We start from the raw sequence: 13490 nt of genomic DNA, 5'->3' as shown, positions 1-13490 counted from the left end.
CTTTCTACTAAGGCTGGCCTTACAACTGAGGGCTTTTCCCCAGTATTTATATTGGTCTTTTAAAATAATGAGGTAGGAAAAGTAGTATTAGGACATCATCCATTTTCTAACTCCTGGGTTGATTTGTCTCATGTTACATTAACTTAACTCTAATCCAGGGGCATTTTCATCCCCATGGAACTAGATATCGGGTGTATTTATGTAATAAACCTTAGACCTAAACCAGTGAGCACTCATTTTTCTCATTTATTATATCGATCTTTTCTTCTATATCCCTTTTACGCTTAATATCACTGCTTTCTTAACAAAAAAAAATCCCCATTAATCCTCAAGTTGCCAGTTCTAAATTTGTTTGCTTTAAAAATAAAAATGACTTGATCAGTACCTACATTTTCAAGTACTCAATTAATTCACTGTTTTGCATCATCACAGTTAAAAACTCCTGTGCACATGTTCAATAAGAATCCTTATTGGGATTTCTAAAGACAGGTGCATCTGATTAAAAATTGCACGTAATGCCTCAACTTTTAAAATGTTTTTCTTTAAAAGAGCTAAAAATTGCAAATCTTTTAAGAGAGGTTGAATAAACGACTTAACAAATATTAGAAACATCTTCTGACACTCATTTTCGTGTCTGTATCTTGCCTTTATTGTTAGATAAATGTTATTCCAACATTCGTCCTGGTGCACACACTCATTGTAGTTTATTCTAAGTGCACACCTAATCCCAAGCAAGGTTCACTTCTCATGCATTTGGGCCTGCTTAAAGCAATTCAAGAAGTTATGCTTAAAAAGAAAGAGTTACTGGCTTCTACACAGGTTGTCCCACTTGACTGGGGATTCCTGAAGAGATAAAACTGAGTTTTATTCATCTCTATAGCCCGAGTTTTCTGTCTATGATATCTAGTAGTCAGTAAATTATTGTGGAATTGAATTCACTTTAAACAACCAATTCTTCTCTGCAGGCTTGTGCTGCCTCAAGACAACAAAAGCAGACATCAAAATCCTGTAACATCTCATGCTCTTACATTATTCAGAGCTCCCCTATCACAGTCTTTCAAAGGAATGCCCCAAATCTGGATCACTTTACTGGTACCTCAAGTGCACCTTTCCTTCCAGATTCTACTGGGAAAAAGAAAGAAAAATAGAAACTAATATATGAGTTCTTCATTCAAAACACAGAAATCTCCCATAATCTTCCATAATGGAAATGACTCTTAGGATTGAAGACACTTGCTGACAAAAAGACTGTCCAGTACATTCTAGATGGAGATGTGGCTTACTCTTCAACAGGAGTCACTATTGGGCATGTTAGAAGCTCAATGATGGGTCCTGTGAGGTAATAGAGGTAATAAAGGCCTCGTATGACATGATAATCATTTCTCTGCTACTCAAAGGGACAGCTGCTCCCTAAGGCTTTTCTATACAGAATCAAGTTTGAAAAGGCAAATGGTGTGCAATGAAGTATACCAGCTCACTGAAATAGAAATATTTTGACCTAAGCCTCCATCTAAAAATGGAAAACAAAGGGAAAAAGGAAAAAAAAATCTTCTTAAACAATTGAGCCAACTGGGTTATGTCTGGCATTGAGTTTTATGATAGCTGCTAAATAGTACTGGTTAATTTAAAGAGAAGTCAGAAAATATATGCAGCCAAGGAATTCTATTCTGAAGTCACAGTACAAAGAGTTTGGGTTCTATGCTTTATCAACTTTCTAGAACTAAAAACTAACAAGTATGCAGTTTACCATACTCAAGCCACAAACGGTCCCTTCTGCTGCTGGCATAAACTTGGTCTCACACCTGTGGCCCAGTCGGTGGCACCAAAGTGATTTGCAAATGTCCTGAAAGGAAAGAAGGATCTGGTCAGTGTGATAATACAATACAAAGGAAAATATCCCAAGTTTTTGTGCCCAAAATTATATTTTCAGCTGGTCAAAATGAGTCATTATCCAGAAAGTAGAGGCAAGTGAGGTTGAGGCTGGTGTTGGCACGGTAACCGGTATCATGTTCTGGCCAATGTGCAAGCAGGAAGTTTCTATGCTACCTGCATATTCATGCATGTTCAGTAATGACTGGGATGTAACAATAACTAATTTAAAGACCATTTGTCTTGAAACTAAGAGACCTGCCTGGTTTCTAATAATCACCATCACTAACACTGCCACCACAGCTGCCGAAGCAGAATAAGCCAAGACTGAAATAAAGCAAGCCTGATTCAAATCCTTGTCCTGGAATTCTGGGTTGCATGCCCTGTGGACATGTCATACGAGCCTTTTAATGAGTTTCTTCCCCTGAGGAAGAGTGACAAAATTAGCACTTGCCCTTGTAGGGTTCTGCTCAAGGGTAAACGCTATGAATAATCGTTTTCCTTACTTCCTTTATCTTTACAGTAATTCTCAAGCATGAGACAATTTAATTTTTACACTAGACCTATGAAATAATTACACGTCCTTGCTAGACTGTAGTAGGCAGAATAATGTCCCCCCCTCGCCCCAGCCCTCCAACTCCCAATGAGCACATCTTCCTAACCCCTGGAAACTGGAGGTGTGAGGTTATAAAGCAGAGGGGAATTAAGGTTGCTAATCAGTTGACTTTGAGATGGGGAGCCTATCTCAGACTTCCCAGAAGGTAATAACAAGGATCTTGAAGTGGGGAAGAGGAAGAAAGAACTGGGGAGATGGCAGCGTGAGGAGGACTCAGGGGGATGCCGTCAGCTTTGAAGTTGGAAGAAGAGGCCATGAGTCAAGGAATGCAGGAGGCTTCTAGAAAGTAGAGAAGGCAAGAAAATGGCTTCTCTTCTAGAACCTCCAGAAGGAACACGACCCTGCCAACATCTGATTTTAGCCCGGGAAGACTCATTTCAGATATCTACCTCCAGCAATGTAATTACAAGAATAAATTTGTGTTGTTTTAAGTCACTAAGTTCTTGGAAATTTCTTACAGGAGCCCTAGGAAACTAATACTGTTACACCATTTAGTGGTGAACACTAAACCAATTCCTTAGGTAAACTCATTCGAGTGAGGAAACGGAGTAAGCTACGGACACTTTTGAAACCATGAGTCACGCAGCCGGTGAATGGCAAAGGTAGGACTCAAAATGGCCCGATTCCAGAGTCCAGGTTTTTGATCACTGCTCTGGACCTGCATTTTCCATTAACAGATGTTAGAAAGCTCTCGTCTTCTCCAGGCCTCAGTTGCCCATCTATAAAGTAAGGGGACTGAACCAGATTCCTTCCAGCTCCCACAGCTGAAGCTGCTCTTGAGAATTACATCACTAATAGTGTGCCAAAATTGGGAAACATCAAAGCCATTCCATTTTGTTTGCTACATTCTATTTACTAAGACAGAAATGTGAACATATACATTTGGGGGAAAATATTAACAACCAGAGAGGAAGCAAAATGACTTTTGTGGTCACTGGTTATAACCCTGAAAATTCAATTAACCAGGCACCCAATTACTCAAGCATGCCGGTTAATACAGATTCCATGGTTAGACAATATGGCAAGAACATGCTTAGAAGTATTTCACAAAAGTTTTCCACAGGACTGAGAAAAGAAAACATAGGGAAACCAGAGATATACAGTGAGTCTGCTCTTATAGCCCATAAAATCCTGCCCCCACAAAGGAGAATAGAAGGATGTTTAGGACACTGCATGGAAATGCCAACAGCCCCAGATAGACGCCACCCACACTGTTCCCAAACTTCCAAACAGCTCATAAGATGCAACACGTAAATGTTTCACATTAAAATGGACCCGCCACTGACATCGGTAGAAAGCATAAGGCAGCCTTCCAACCAAGTGAATCAGGTTCCGCCATCTCTGTCCTGCCATATTGGGTCTGAGGGGGACAAGTTAATGTGGTAAAAGAACAGACCATTTAACTTTCGGTGGTGAACATACAGTGCAATCTGTGGCGCACTCTTGAATTGTACACTTGAAACTAATTTAATTTTATCAATGTCATGCCAATAAGTTTAATAAAAACAAGAGCCTACGTCAAAATGGAAGAATGTGATGTAACCATTGAAACAATTAAAGCCACAGTTAGAAAGGCTTTCAGAATTAAATTGTTTTCCTTCTTACAGCCAGGGGAAAACCATAAGCCACATCGGAGCCTATGTGGCAGCCACCAAAATGACCTTAGGACAGAGAGGAGCAAAGAGCTCTGGGTTCCACAGCCAATGCCAAGCCACGGGGCTCAGGAAAAGGGGGCAGCCGGAGAAGACCAGGAAAATAAGGCCGAACACAAAAACACAGGATTCCAGAGTGAAATAAGACAGGCTGTACCAACATGTCATTTCTTTTGTGGTGAAGTACAGAAGTCACATGTAATTATAGCCAACTGCATGCCTGGATGACCGTGAGAGCCCTCTGAGAAAGCTCCCTTTCAAAGTAAACAGAAATGAGAGTTTGCACTTTTTTGCTTGTTCTTCCTTCTTTTTTTTTTTTCCCCAACATATTCGACTAACTTGTCCTTATCTATAATTCTCTAGGCTTAGGTCATAATTTAAGGGAAAAAGAAATAACCACAGAGACTTCGAGATCTCATGTTGCCTGGATGTGATTTTTGAGGAAAGAGTCTCAGTGCTATACATTATTCCATCCTGTCACTCCTTGGTCATGTTCTCCAGCTGTATTCCACAGGACAGAGGCCCCTTCATGTGAAACCTGACATACTAAAAATGTTAATGGTCTTTGCAAATCAAATTTTATAAAGCATCTCAGACTTAACACATCTAAAACAAAATTCCCCATCTGTCCCCCAAAACCTGTTCCATGTTCAGCCTTCCCCAGCTCACTTTATGACACCTCCATACTGCTCATTACTCAATCAATAAATCCACGACTCACATTTGACTCCTTTCTCCCAGATAAGTCACTCCTGCTTCCTTGAAGAGAGACGAGAAGGGGACAGAGGCAAAAATCCTCCACTTTATGAAAATGGGAGTGCTAAGAAATGTTTTATTTGGTTATCATTGAAAATTCAATAAATAATTACTGAGTATCTGCTCCTATGTCAGGTGCATGCTGGGTACCACGGATACGCTCCATCTACCGGGGCAAGAGACATGGACAGTTTTACTACAGTATCGCAAGTTTACGATGGTGACATACTGGGTGAAAATGGAGCCCGGAGAAAGGAGTGTTGAAATATCCTTGGGGAATGAAAAGGGGTAACACCTTTTCATTTATATTCTTTATGCCTTGTATGAGACCTGATCATTTGCATTTCTACCAAGTTCCAGGTGATGCTAATATTCTCCATCTGCTGATTTGAGAGGACACTTTGAAAATTATTTCCTGTTTTTTTTTCCTTTTTTTTTCTTTTGTTATTTCTAACCACTATGCAAACCTGCCTTTCTAGGAAGCATAGAAAAAAAGGCATTAAGGAGAAAAGGTTAGAAAGGGATCATAATGATAAGACACTGAAAACAAACTTCATCCTTTTTGTGTGTGTTGCTGGAGCTGGTCTAACCGGTTGAGACTAACAGGATAAGAGATTTAGTTGTTTTGAAAACACCTCCTTCTTAGGGCCTGGCAGGGAACTATTCATGATCCTCAGAGGTGTTATCATGGTTCAAATTATAAGTAGGTTTAGGAATAATACCAAAAGCTAGGATGTGGGGGAAAAAAAATATTCCACATTTAAGACCCACCAACCAACCCATCTTCTCCATCTTACCTCGTCACCTCAACAATCTCTCTTAAGTAAATTTCCCTACCCCTCCAGGCATTCCTCTCTATGCCTTTCCTTATTTTATTCAGTCCTCTAGTCTGGAATTTCCATTTCCCTTTGCTCTGCTTCTAGGGAAGATCATTATACTGAGATTCTGTATTTCAAAAATTTGGTGTGGATCCAGAAAAAGATCTATAATTTAAGAATAGTTGTTTTAAGCCCCGCACAGTCTGACACAGAACAGGCATCCCACAAATGTTTACTGAATGTATGATCCTGAAGGAATGATAGTAATTTTAGAAACTTCCTTTATATGTCTGAAGGAAATCTAACTCGTTGCCAATTGTGCATTTACTGTATAGTAAGTGCTTAATAAATATTTGATTAATGAATAAGCTAGCGAATCCCTTAAGAATGAGTGAACAGGAAACAAAGGTAGCAAACTTCAACAAAGTGAATGACTACTTCTGTCAAATGCATCAACTTAATAGGCTATTTGAAACAGTTGTAAATTTGTTAATTTATACATATCATACACCAGTGTTTGCAAAGTAAGGTTCTTGTATCATGGAGGATATACCAAAAAAATTGTAGATGGTGTATGCATAAACTTTTCTAATAGTTATACATTTACACTGTATCAGAAAAAAAAAATGTAATTCCATATTAAACCTGTGATTTGATGGTCATTATTTCTTAGGACTGGACTTACATATTTTTAAGTGAGTTGATTTACAGAAAAGCAATGAGTGAACATAATATAGAAATACAGGATAACTAACGAAGGTAACTGTTATGAAGTTCAGGAAACACTTATTAACTAATGGAGAGAAGAAAACTAACATCAGTGTGGGCAATGCATTTTGTTTAGGTTCAACCTGTGGCTTTGGGCAAATTAAACACATTTTCTGAGCACCAGGCAAAAAGTAGTGATACTTCTCACTTCAAATGTCTTTTTTGTGAACATTGAGGAAAATAAAAGAAGTCTAAGTAGAATGCCTCATGTGGAGCAGACGTCACTTAGCAACTGCTGAAGGTGATGGTGGTAAACGGTGAGGAAGTGGTGAAGAAGGTGGATGGTGGTGCTGGTGGTAATGACAGTGGTGAGAACGGTGGTGGCTGGTGGGTAGAGGAAGAGGCAGAAGAGGAGTAGAAAGAGGAAGAGTAGGAATAAAGGGAAAAGGAGCTATAAAAGTCTATAATTTCCCTGTATCCGCAACTTAGGATTGCCATGCTTCTGTTTGGAAACTAGAAATAAACCAACTTAAAAACGATTCTATTTTTTTTAGTGATGTTGAGATCATCGACGATGTAGTTCTTGATCAACTGTGTTTCTCTCATTTCTACAGCCTCAACTTTTGCTTTCGCCCATCTATCTCACAATACTGAATGAAAGACTTGACACAAATATCTGAAGATTACTCAAGATACATCTTGAATTTTTATGTATCGAAAAAGTTGGCTGCCAACAATAGTGTCCATATAATATAAAAGGCATTTGAACGTATGTATGAGGTGGTGATGATTTTAAATGTATCACATTAAGTGGGAGCATAAACATAATAATACCAAAAACAGAGATGAGAAGTAGGTAAAAGCTATTGTGCTCAGATTTACTTCTTGTGATAAAAATCTTCATCCACAGCGGAGGAATTTTCTTCCAAGGATGCAGTCAGATAGTATTTAAACCGGGCTTGCTCCATGGAGGATAAGCCTGGATAATTCATTGATGGCAAAATTGCCGCTTAATTATTGTGCCAAACAACTGACATTTTTTGAGATAACCCAGACTCTAACCCTTGGCCTTAGCAAACCAAATGTTTATACTTCTATTAGGTACACAGACACATTGCAGAATCTTAATGTAAGTTCCAAATCACAAGCAAACATACCTTCACAAAACCAAGGCTGCATAACTTGGCTTTTGCTCCAAATTGCCACTTGCACTGTGTGTCAGCATCATAAATCTGTCCTGGTAGTTTGTCCGGATATTTATACTGTCCTGTTTGCTTGGGCTCATCCACCAGACACCCAGCCTGAGGTGTACTGCAATGATAACACATCCTTATAAATGGCCATGCTTATCTGTGATATTTCCACATAAAACAATATACCTCTGAGTGCATTCATGAAAGAAAAATATAACATGGCTAAAGAAATAGGTGTGTGCTTAAAGTTAAAATGTATATTTATTCCAAAGAGTGAGTCCTGTCCTGTTTAAGAAGATGGAATTCACACAGCCACAAAGGGTCCCACGGTACTGGAAGTTATTGCTATCCGAGAGATCTGGCTTGGTCTGCTAATAGATGGGAAAGGTAAATCTATCTGAGAACCTCTAACAATCTTGTTCAACAATATTCAACAAATTGTATCGAGTACCCACTCTGTGAAGAGCGTTAGGCTAAGCAATAAAAGTGAACCAGAAGAGAAAGTATCAGTCTTCATGGAGTTGAAAGTCATGCTATGTTTTTTACAGATAATGGGGCAATGGTCAAACATGTACTTTACTTCAAATAATTTTTCCATCAAAATTGAATAAGGCTTTTGAAAGGAATAAAGAGAAAGGACACATGGGGGCAAAGGGCAAAACAATTTCCTTGAGGTAGTTTTAACTGGGATATACAGAGGGAAAAAAAAAAATCAGTTGATGGCATGGACATTCTGAGAAAGCACTCATTCATCTCCTTTTACTTAATTACACTATGATATCAATGAGCGATTACACAGCATGGTGGTTAGGTGTGACTCTGGAGTCAGACAGATGGGGGTCCAAGACAACCACGCAACCAAGACCAATTCTATACATCTCATTTCTGACAATGACTCCCACAAAAGTTGTTATACAGCTCAAACGGGAAAATAAAAAAGTGCATAACACAGCACAGGAAGCATTTAAAGTCATCTGCTGCTGCTGTTACTATATATCATCATCCAAAGGCAATCTACTACATCATATAAATGATGAAAATTCAATCTACATTAAGTTGACCTTGATTTATAATATTTAATGATGTCTTTCCATGAGATAGAAAAGAACATTTTTAGGCCTCAAGTCATAAATTTAAAAATAAAATCTGTGTGATAAAGCTTATTATTAGCAAAAAGTTTGTCAATTTTTCACTATCTTTTGGGACATCATTTGGTTAGACATCCTTACATTTAATCAGCTTTGCCTGTGCTGTGTGTATTGCTGATTCTGTAAACATTTCCAAATAATACTCAGTGGTACAGGTGAAAAACAAAATGCAGTAGGGCCTCTTAGCCACAGGGGATACATTCCAAGACCCTCAGTAGATGCCTGAAACCACAGATAGTATCGAATCCTATATATACTATGCTTTTACCTACACATACACACCTATGATAAAGTTTAATTTATAAATTAAGCACAGTAAGAGATTAACAAATAGAACAATTATAATAATATACTGTAACAAAAGTCTTGTGAATATGGTGCCGCTCTCTCTCTCTGTGATAACTGATCTGATGGCCAGGATGGCTACTAAGTGACTAACAGGCCGACAACATCTACAATGTGGACATGATGGACAGAGGAATGATTCATGTCCCAAGCAGGATGGAGTGGATTTCATCACACTACTCAGGAGGATGAGCAATTTAAAACTTATGAACTGTTTCTTTCTGAATTTTTCATTTAAGATTTTTGGACCTTGGTTCATCATAGGTATCTGAAACCATGGAAAGCAAAACCACAGATAAAGACGGACTATTGTATTAATATCAGTTCCCAAAGAAACTGTGGTAGTTTCCCTAATATTTGGTCACAGGGAGATGGGATTAGAACCTGAACAGAGGTTAATAAGATACAGCTACATGCATATAAAATTATATATACTTATATATAATTACAGTGCTGTTACAATGGTCAAATGGTCAAAAATATGTTGTAGCTAGATAAAATTAAAGGAAACTTCAAAGAGTTTCCACTTTGGTTCAGCATTTAATATGAATCAAGTAGTGCTACCATACTAATTTCCATTTTACTAATGCCACCTAGGAGTTTTGAGTTATCAAAGAAATTTTATATGGCTATCATCCTCTTTGAATATCTTTGGGACACAGAGGCAGCTCATGGCCATTTCAAACCATTTCAGACAAAACAGCCAATCAAAACAATGCTCCATTCATAAAAAACATGCACGTCATTTTAGCCTTTAATACTCTAATGACCAAATTAATCGGATTCAAATAATTATTCTCAGTAAAAAACAAACAAACAAAAACAATATATCTAGTAGCCTCTGGAAGTCATAGAGGAGGAACAGCTACAAGCACAGATCTTGGGGTCCTAACAGACCCAAGTGTTGAGTCTTATTTCTGCAACTTACGAACTGTAGGCGCTTAAGCAACACAATTATCCACTCCACTAATTTCCTCAACTCTAGAATGAGGAAATATTAGGACTGCCGTGAGGGCTGAATGAGGCATCATGTGGAGCGCATTGAGCACATTAGGCCTTCGATCTGTTTTTTCACCAATGACAATAATGTCAATATCATCACCATCACCATCATTACCATCGTCATGTCATCATCATCATTGGAATTTGTCAGCTTTTCTGTTCATTAGGTCAAAAGATACTTCCACTATCTATTTGTTTTCACACCTATTAAACATTGTTCCTTGGCACGGCTCCGAACTGGGAGCAGCCCTGGCTTTGGCCTGTCTTACCTAAGGAATTTCTTGAGATACTGCCGGCTGCATGAGGACCATGAAAATACCCCATTGTTTCCGGTCAGGGTGGGAGACATGATGTTACCTTCAGCCTTCCTGCAGGGATTGCCTTCTCCGTCGTGAATCATGCCGAAGCTGAAACCCATCGACAGTGATGACAAGCTGATTATAAGTTGTTTATGGACTGTTCATGCATAAAGCTAGTGTGACAAACAAACTTCTAATGATTGTCTATTTATTAGCTGAAATAAAAAACCCTTATAACAACAACCACCATCTATTTCCCCGATTATAACCACAGAAAGAAAATGATGAACTGAGAACCAAGTGAGAGACAGTTATCAAAATTGTAAGAAAAAGGAAAGACAAAAAAAAAAAAAAACAAAAAACGAATTACTACATAAAGTGTAAAATTTATGGAGAAAATTTCAAAAGAATGCTGAAGGCTTTTTTTTAGTATGTTTGGCTACTAAAATCAAAGAATGGTATACCTGCTATAAAATTGTAAGAGCAAAAAAATTTTTTGGTTAAGATTTCTAAGCAAAATTGAAGTGATGAGACAGTCTAATTATTTTATTTCAAATAGTGAAATATTTTTCTTGCCACCAATCGTGGATCTGTGGTAAGGAAGTTCATAGTGAGTAGGTGGTAGGTCCACAGAGAGGAGCTGATTATAAGTTGTTTATGGAATATTCACACATACAGCTAGTATGACAAACTTCTAATGATGGTCCATTTATTAGCTAAAATAAAAACTCTTATAATTAAACTCCCTGATAATCATAAATATCTTTAAATATTAGTGGTTGAGCCCATGTTTTGGAGACATATAAAGGACTTGTTTTGAATGCATTTTATGAGAAAACTTTGATTTGTCCCATTTTACCACAGAAGGTTCTACCAATTACAGAGTAAAAATAATTTTAGGTGGTTTATGCCAAGAAATCATGAACATAATACCTAAACAATCTCAAATCTCCTGAATGGTAGAATAAACGTGACACTAATGTATATCCACATGTGATACATACACCGTAAAGACAGGGCTTACTTCGGGCCATATTAAAGTGGTAAGGGATAGGAGAATAAGCTTCATAGGCTATGTCTAGAAAGTTCAGTACACAAAAAAAGCTTTTTTGTGTTTGTTTGTTTTTTTTTTCTAGAGAAGCCAAGGATAGAGAGATATCAATTTTATAATTAATTTAGATTATTCTTCATCTACTAATTTAAAGAAGTAATATTTGCTTCTTAAGAACATATTTTTATAAAGGAGATATGATTCCTGTGGAAATAAATATTATTCTGATATTAATATAGCTTTTCTCTGAAGGTAGCCTATACCAAATAAATAATTATGTTATAACAGAGATAGGATTCAATAGTCTATAAACTAGCCCTTTTTCCAGCAGTCCTTCCAATTCATCAAGCAAGTAATGCCAGGATGGCTTTGTAATGTGATTCTATCTGTGAATGTCCCAGATGCACAAATAGGTATTTATTAACCTCGACATATACGCAGGGAAAGTGTTTTCTCCTCCTCAGCGTTGCCCAGTTCAGTTCTTTGTATTGAACCAAGAAACTAAGGGGGTAGTTTGTTTGGTAGACACCCTTTCTAGAAATATATTTGTGAAGGTCAAAAACAGAAGGAAGTGTGTGAAGTATGAGAGGAAAGAGTAGGAATCAGAGAAACGAGATGGAGCGGGAGAGATTGAAATCATTACTTGAAGAGGAAATGGTAATTAAATTAGCATTTCATTGGAGTTTCACGCACATGAGAAACCAAATTTGAATTCAATTTTAAACTTAAAAAAATGTTAATTTTCTAATTTACTTTGATTTAACAGCATTTTAGAAGTCATATCAAAATCTCCTGAAATGTCTTTCAAAATTACCGCTAGAAGGTCCTGTTATTTAGAACTTGAGTGTATATTTTATTTTATATGTTTTTCCCCCTAACACTATTCTCTCCTCACCCCAACCTGGAGAATGTCTTTGTTTTTCTTCACTAAAATGTTAGATTTTGATTTTGGTAACTTTGATTCATAACCAAGGATGATTACATTTTTAAATGGCCTGTTCATCTGGACTTCATGCTAGTGAAACAAATTTAGACATATATTTGATATTCATAGATATTTTTATATCCTGTTCTGTACAAAGAGGCCTTGTGTCTAATGAGCATTTTTTACCACCGTTCACAGTAAAATTGGTTCATTCATATCATGTTAAGAAAGCGGTTGTGTATATACATAAAATGCTGGGAATCTGTTGGATAACAGCAATGGTCAAGATTCAAATTTCCTGAAGATAATAAATTTAGCTCATAAAAGATACAAATATCATAATATAAGTTAAAATTGTGGAACAGATGATATTTGCTTTTATCTTGAAGTCAGAAATTAATTGGATGCTCTAAACATTCAGTATAAATATCGAATAAAAGATATTCACAAAAACATTCTTGAACTCATACATCCAAAGAGCTTGCCCTTTGAAATAGTCATTTTGCAAAGCAGTATGCTTATTCCAATGTAGATGCTAGTGCTCGAATGTTTAAAAATCCTCTGTAGAATTGTGTCCACACCAGATGATAGGCCTCATAAAATAAATTCATATCATTACTTAGTTTTCTCATTCCTCATTTCCAACTCTATTTTCACAAAAGAAAGATTTACTAATACCAATTAAAAGCATATTAGGTGCATGCAATGGCACCAAGTAAAAGAATATCCAATGAATGCATCAAAAGCTTTTAAACAATATGCCATTACATTCTGGGAATTTACATGTCTCCATGGTTATTTCCTTAGTATAATGAACTAAAAGTATCTTCACTGCAGCAAGACATAAATGGAAGAAAATAAACAAATGCCTAAATGACCCGAGGGTCCATTAGATAACTTGCAGTCCATTCATGCACACAAGGTAATACTGTGTGGTTATTAAATTCAGTATAAATGTTTAAAAAGAGCTACTTCAACAATGGGTGGTCTTTATTGAGCTCTTACAGTCAGGCACTATTTTAAGCTTTACACAAGATTTATCCCATTTATTCTACCTAGAACAAATTATTATTGGAAGAATGCCAATAAATCGCCCAACATGCTTTCC

At 37.1% G+C, this 13490-nt stretch overlaps 1 protein-coding gene across 2 annotated transcripts in view; it reads right to left on the bottom strand.

Moving 5' to 3' along the window:
- ADAMTS18 (ADAM metallopeptidase with thrombospondin type 1 motif 18) overlaps positions 1 to 13490 on the bottom strand; it is a 357590-nt gene that overhangs the window by 41850 nt on the left and 302250 nt on the right. For both annotated transcript variants that reach the window (XM_039888839.1, XM_039888840.1), the window contains 3 exons: positions 10377 to 10514; positions 7577 to 7730; positions 1748 to 1843 (listed from right to left, as the gene is read on the bottom strand). In XM_039888839.1, the coding sequence (XP_039744773.1) occupies positions 1748 to 1843; positions 7577 to 7730; positions 10377 to 10514 (388 nt within the window). The remainder of the gene's footprint in view (positions 1 to 1747; positions 1844 to 7576; positions 7731 to 10376; positions 10515 to 13490) is intronic.

The sequence above is a fragment of the Pteropus medius genome, unplaced genomic scaffold (genome assembly GCF_902729225.1).
Source record: "Pteropus medius unplaced genomic scaffold, Ma_sr-lr_union100, whole genome shotgun sequence".
Lineage (NCBI taxonomy): Eukaryota > Metazoa > Chordata > Mammalia > Chiroptera > Pteropodidae > Pteropus > Pteropus medius.
The sequence above is the reverse complement of the archived record's forward strand: the minus strand, read 5'-3'. Positions and strand labels throughout refer to the sequence as shown.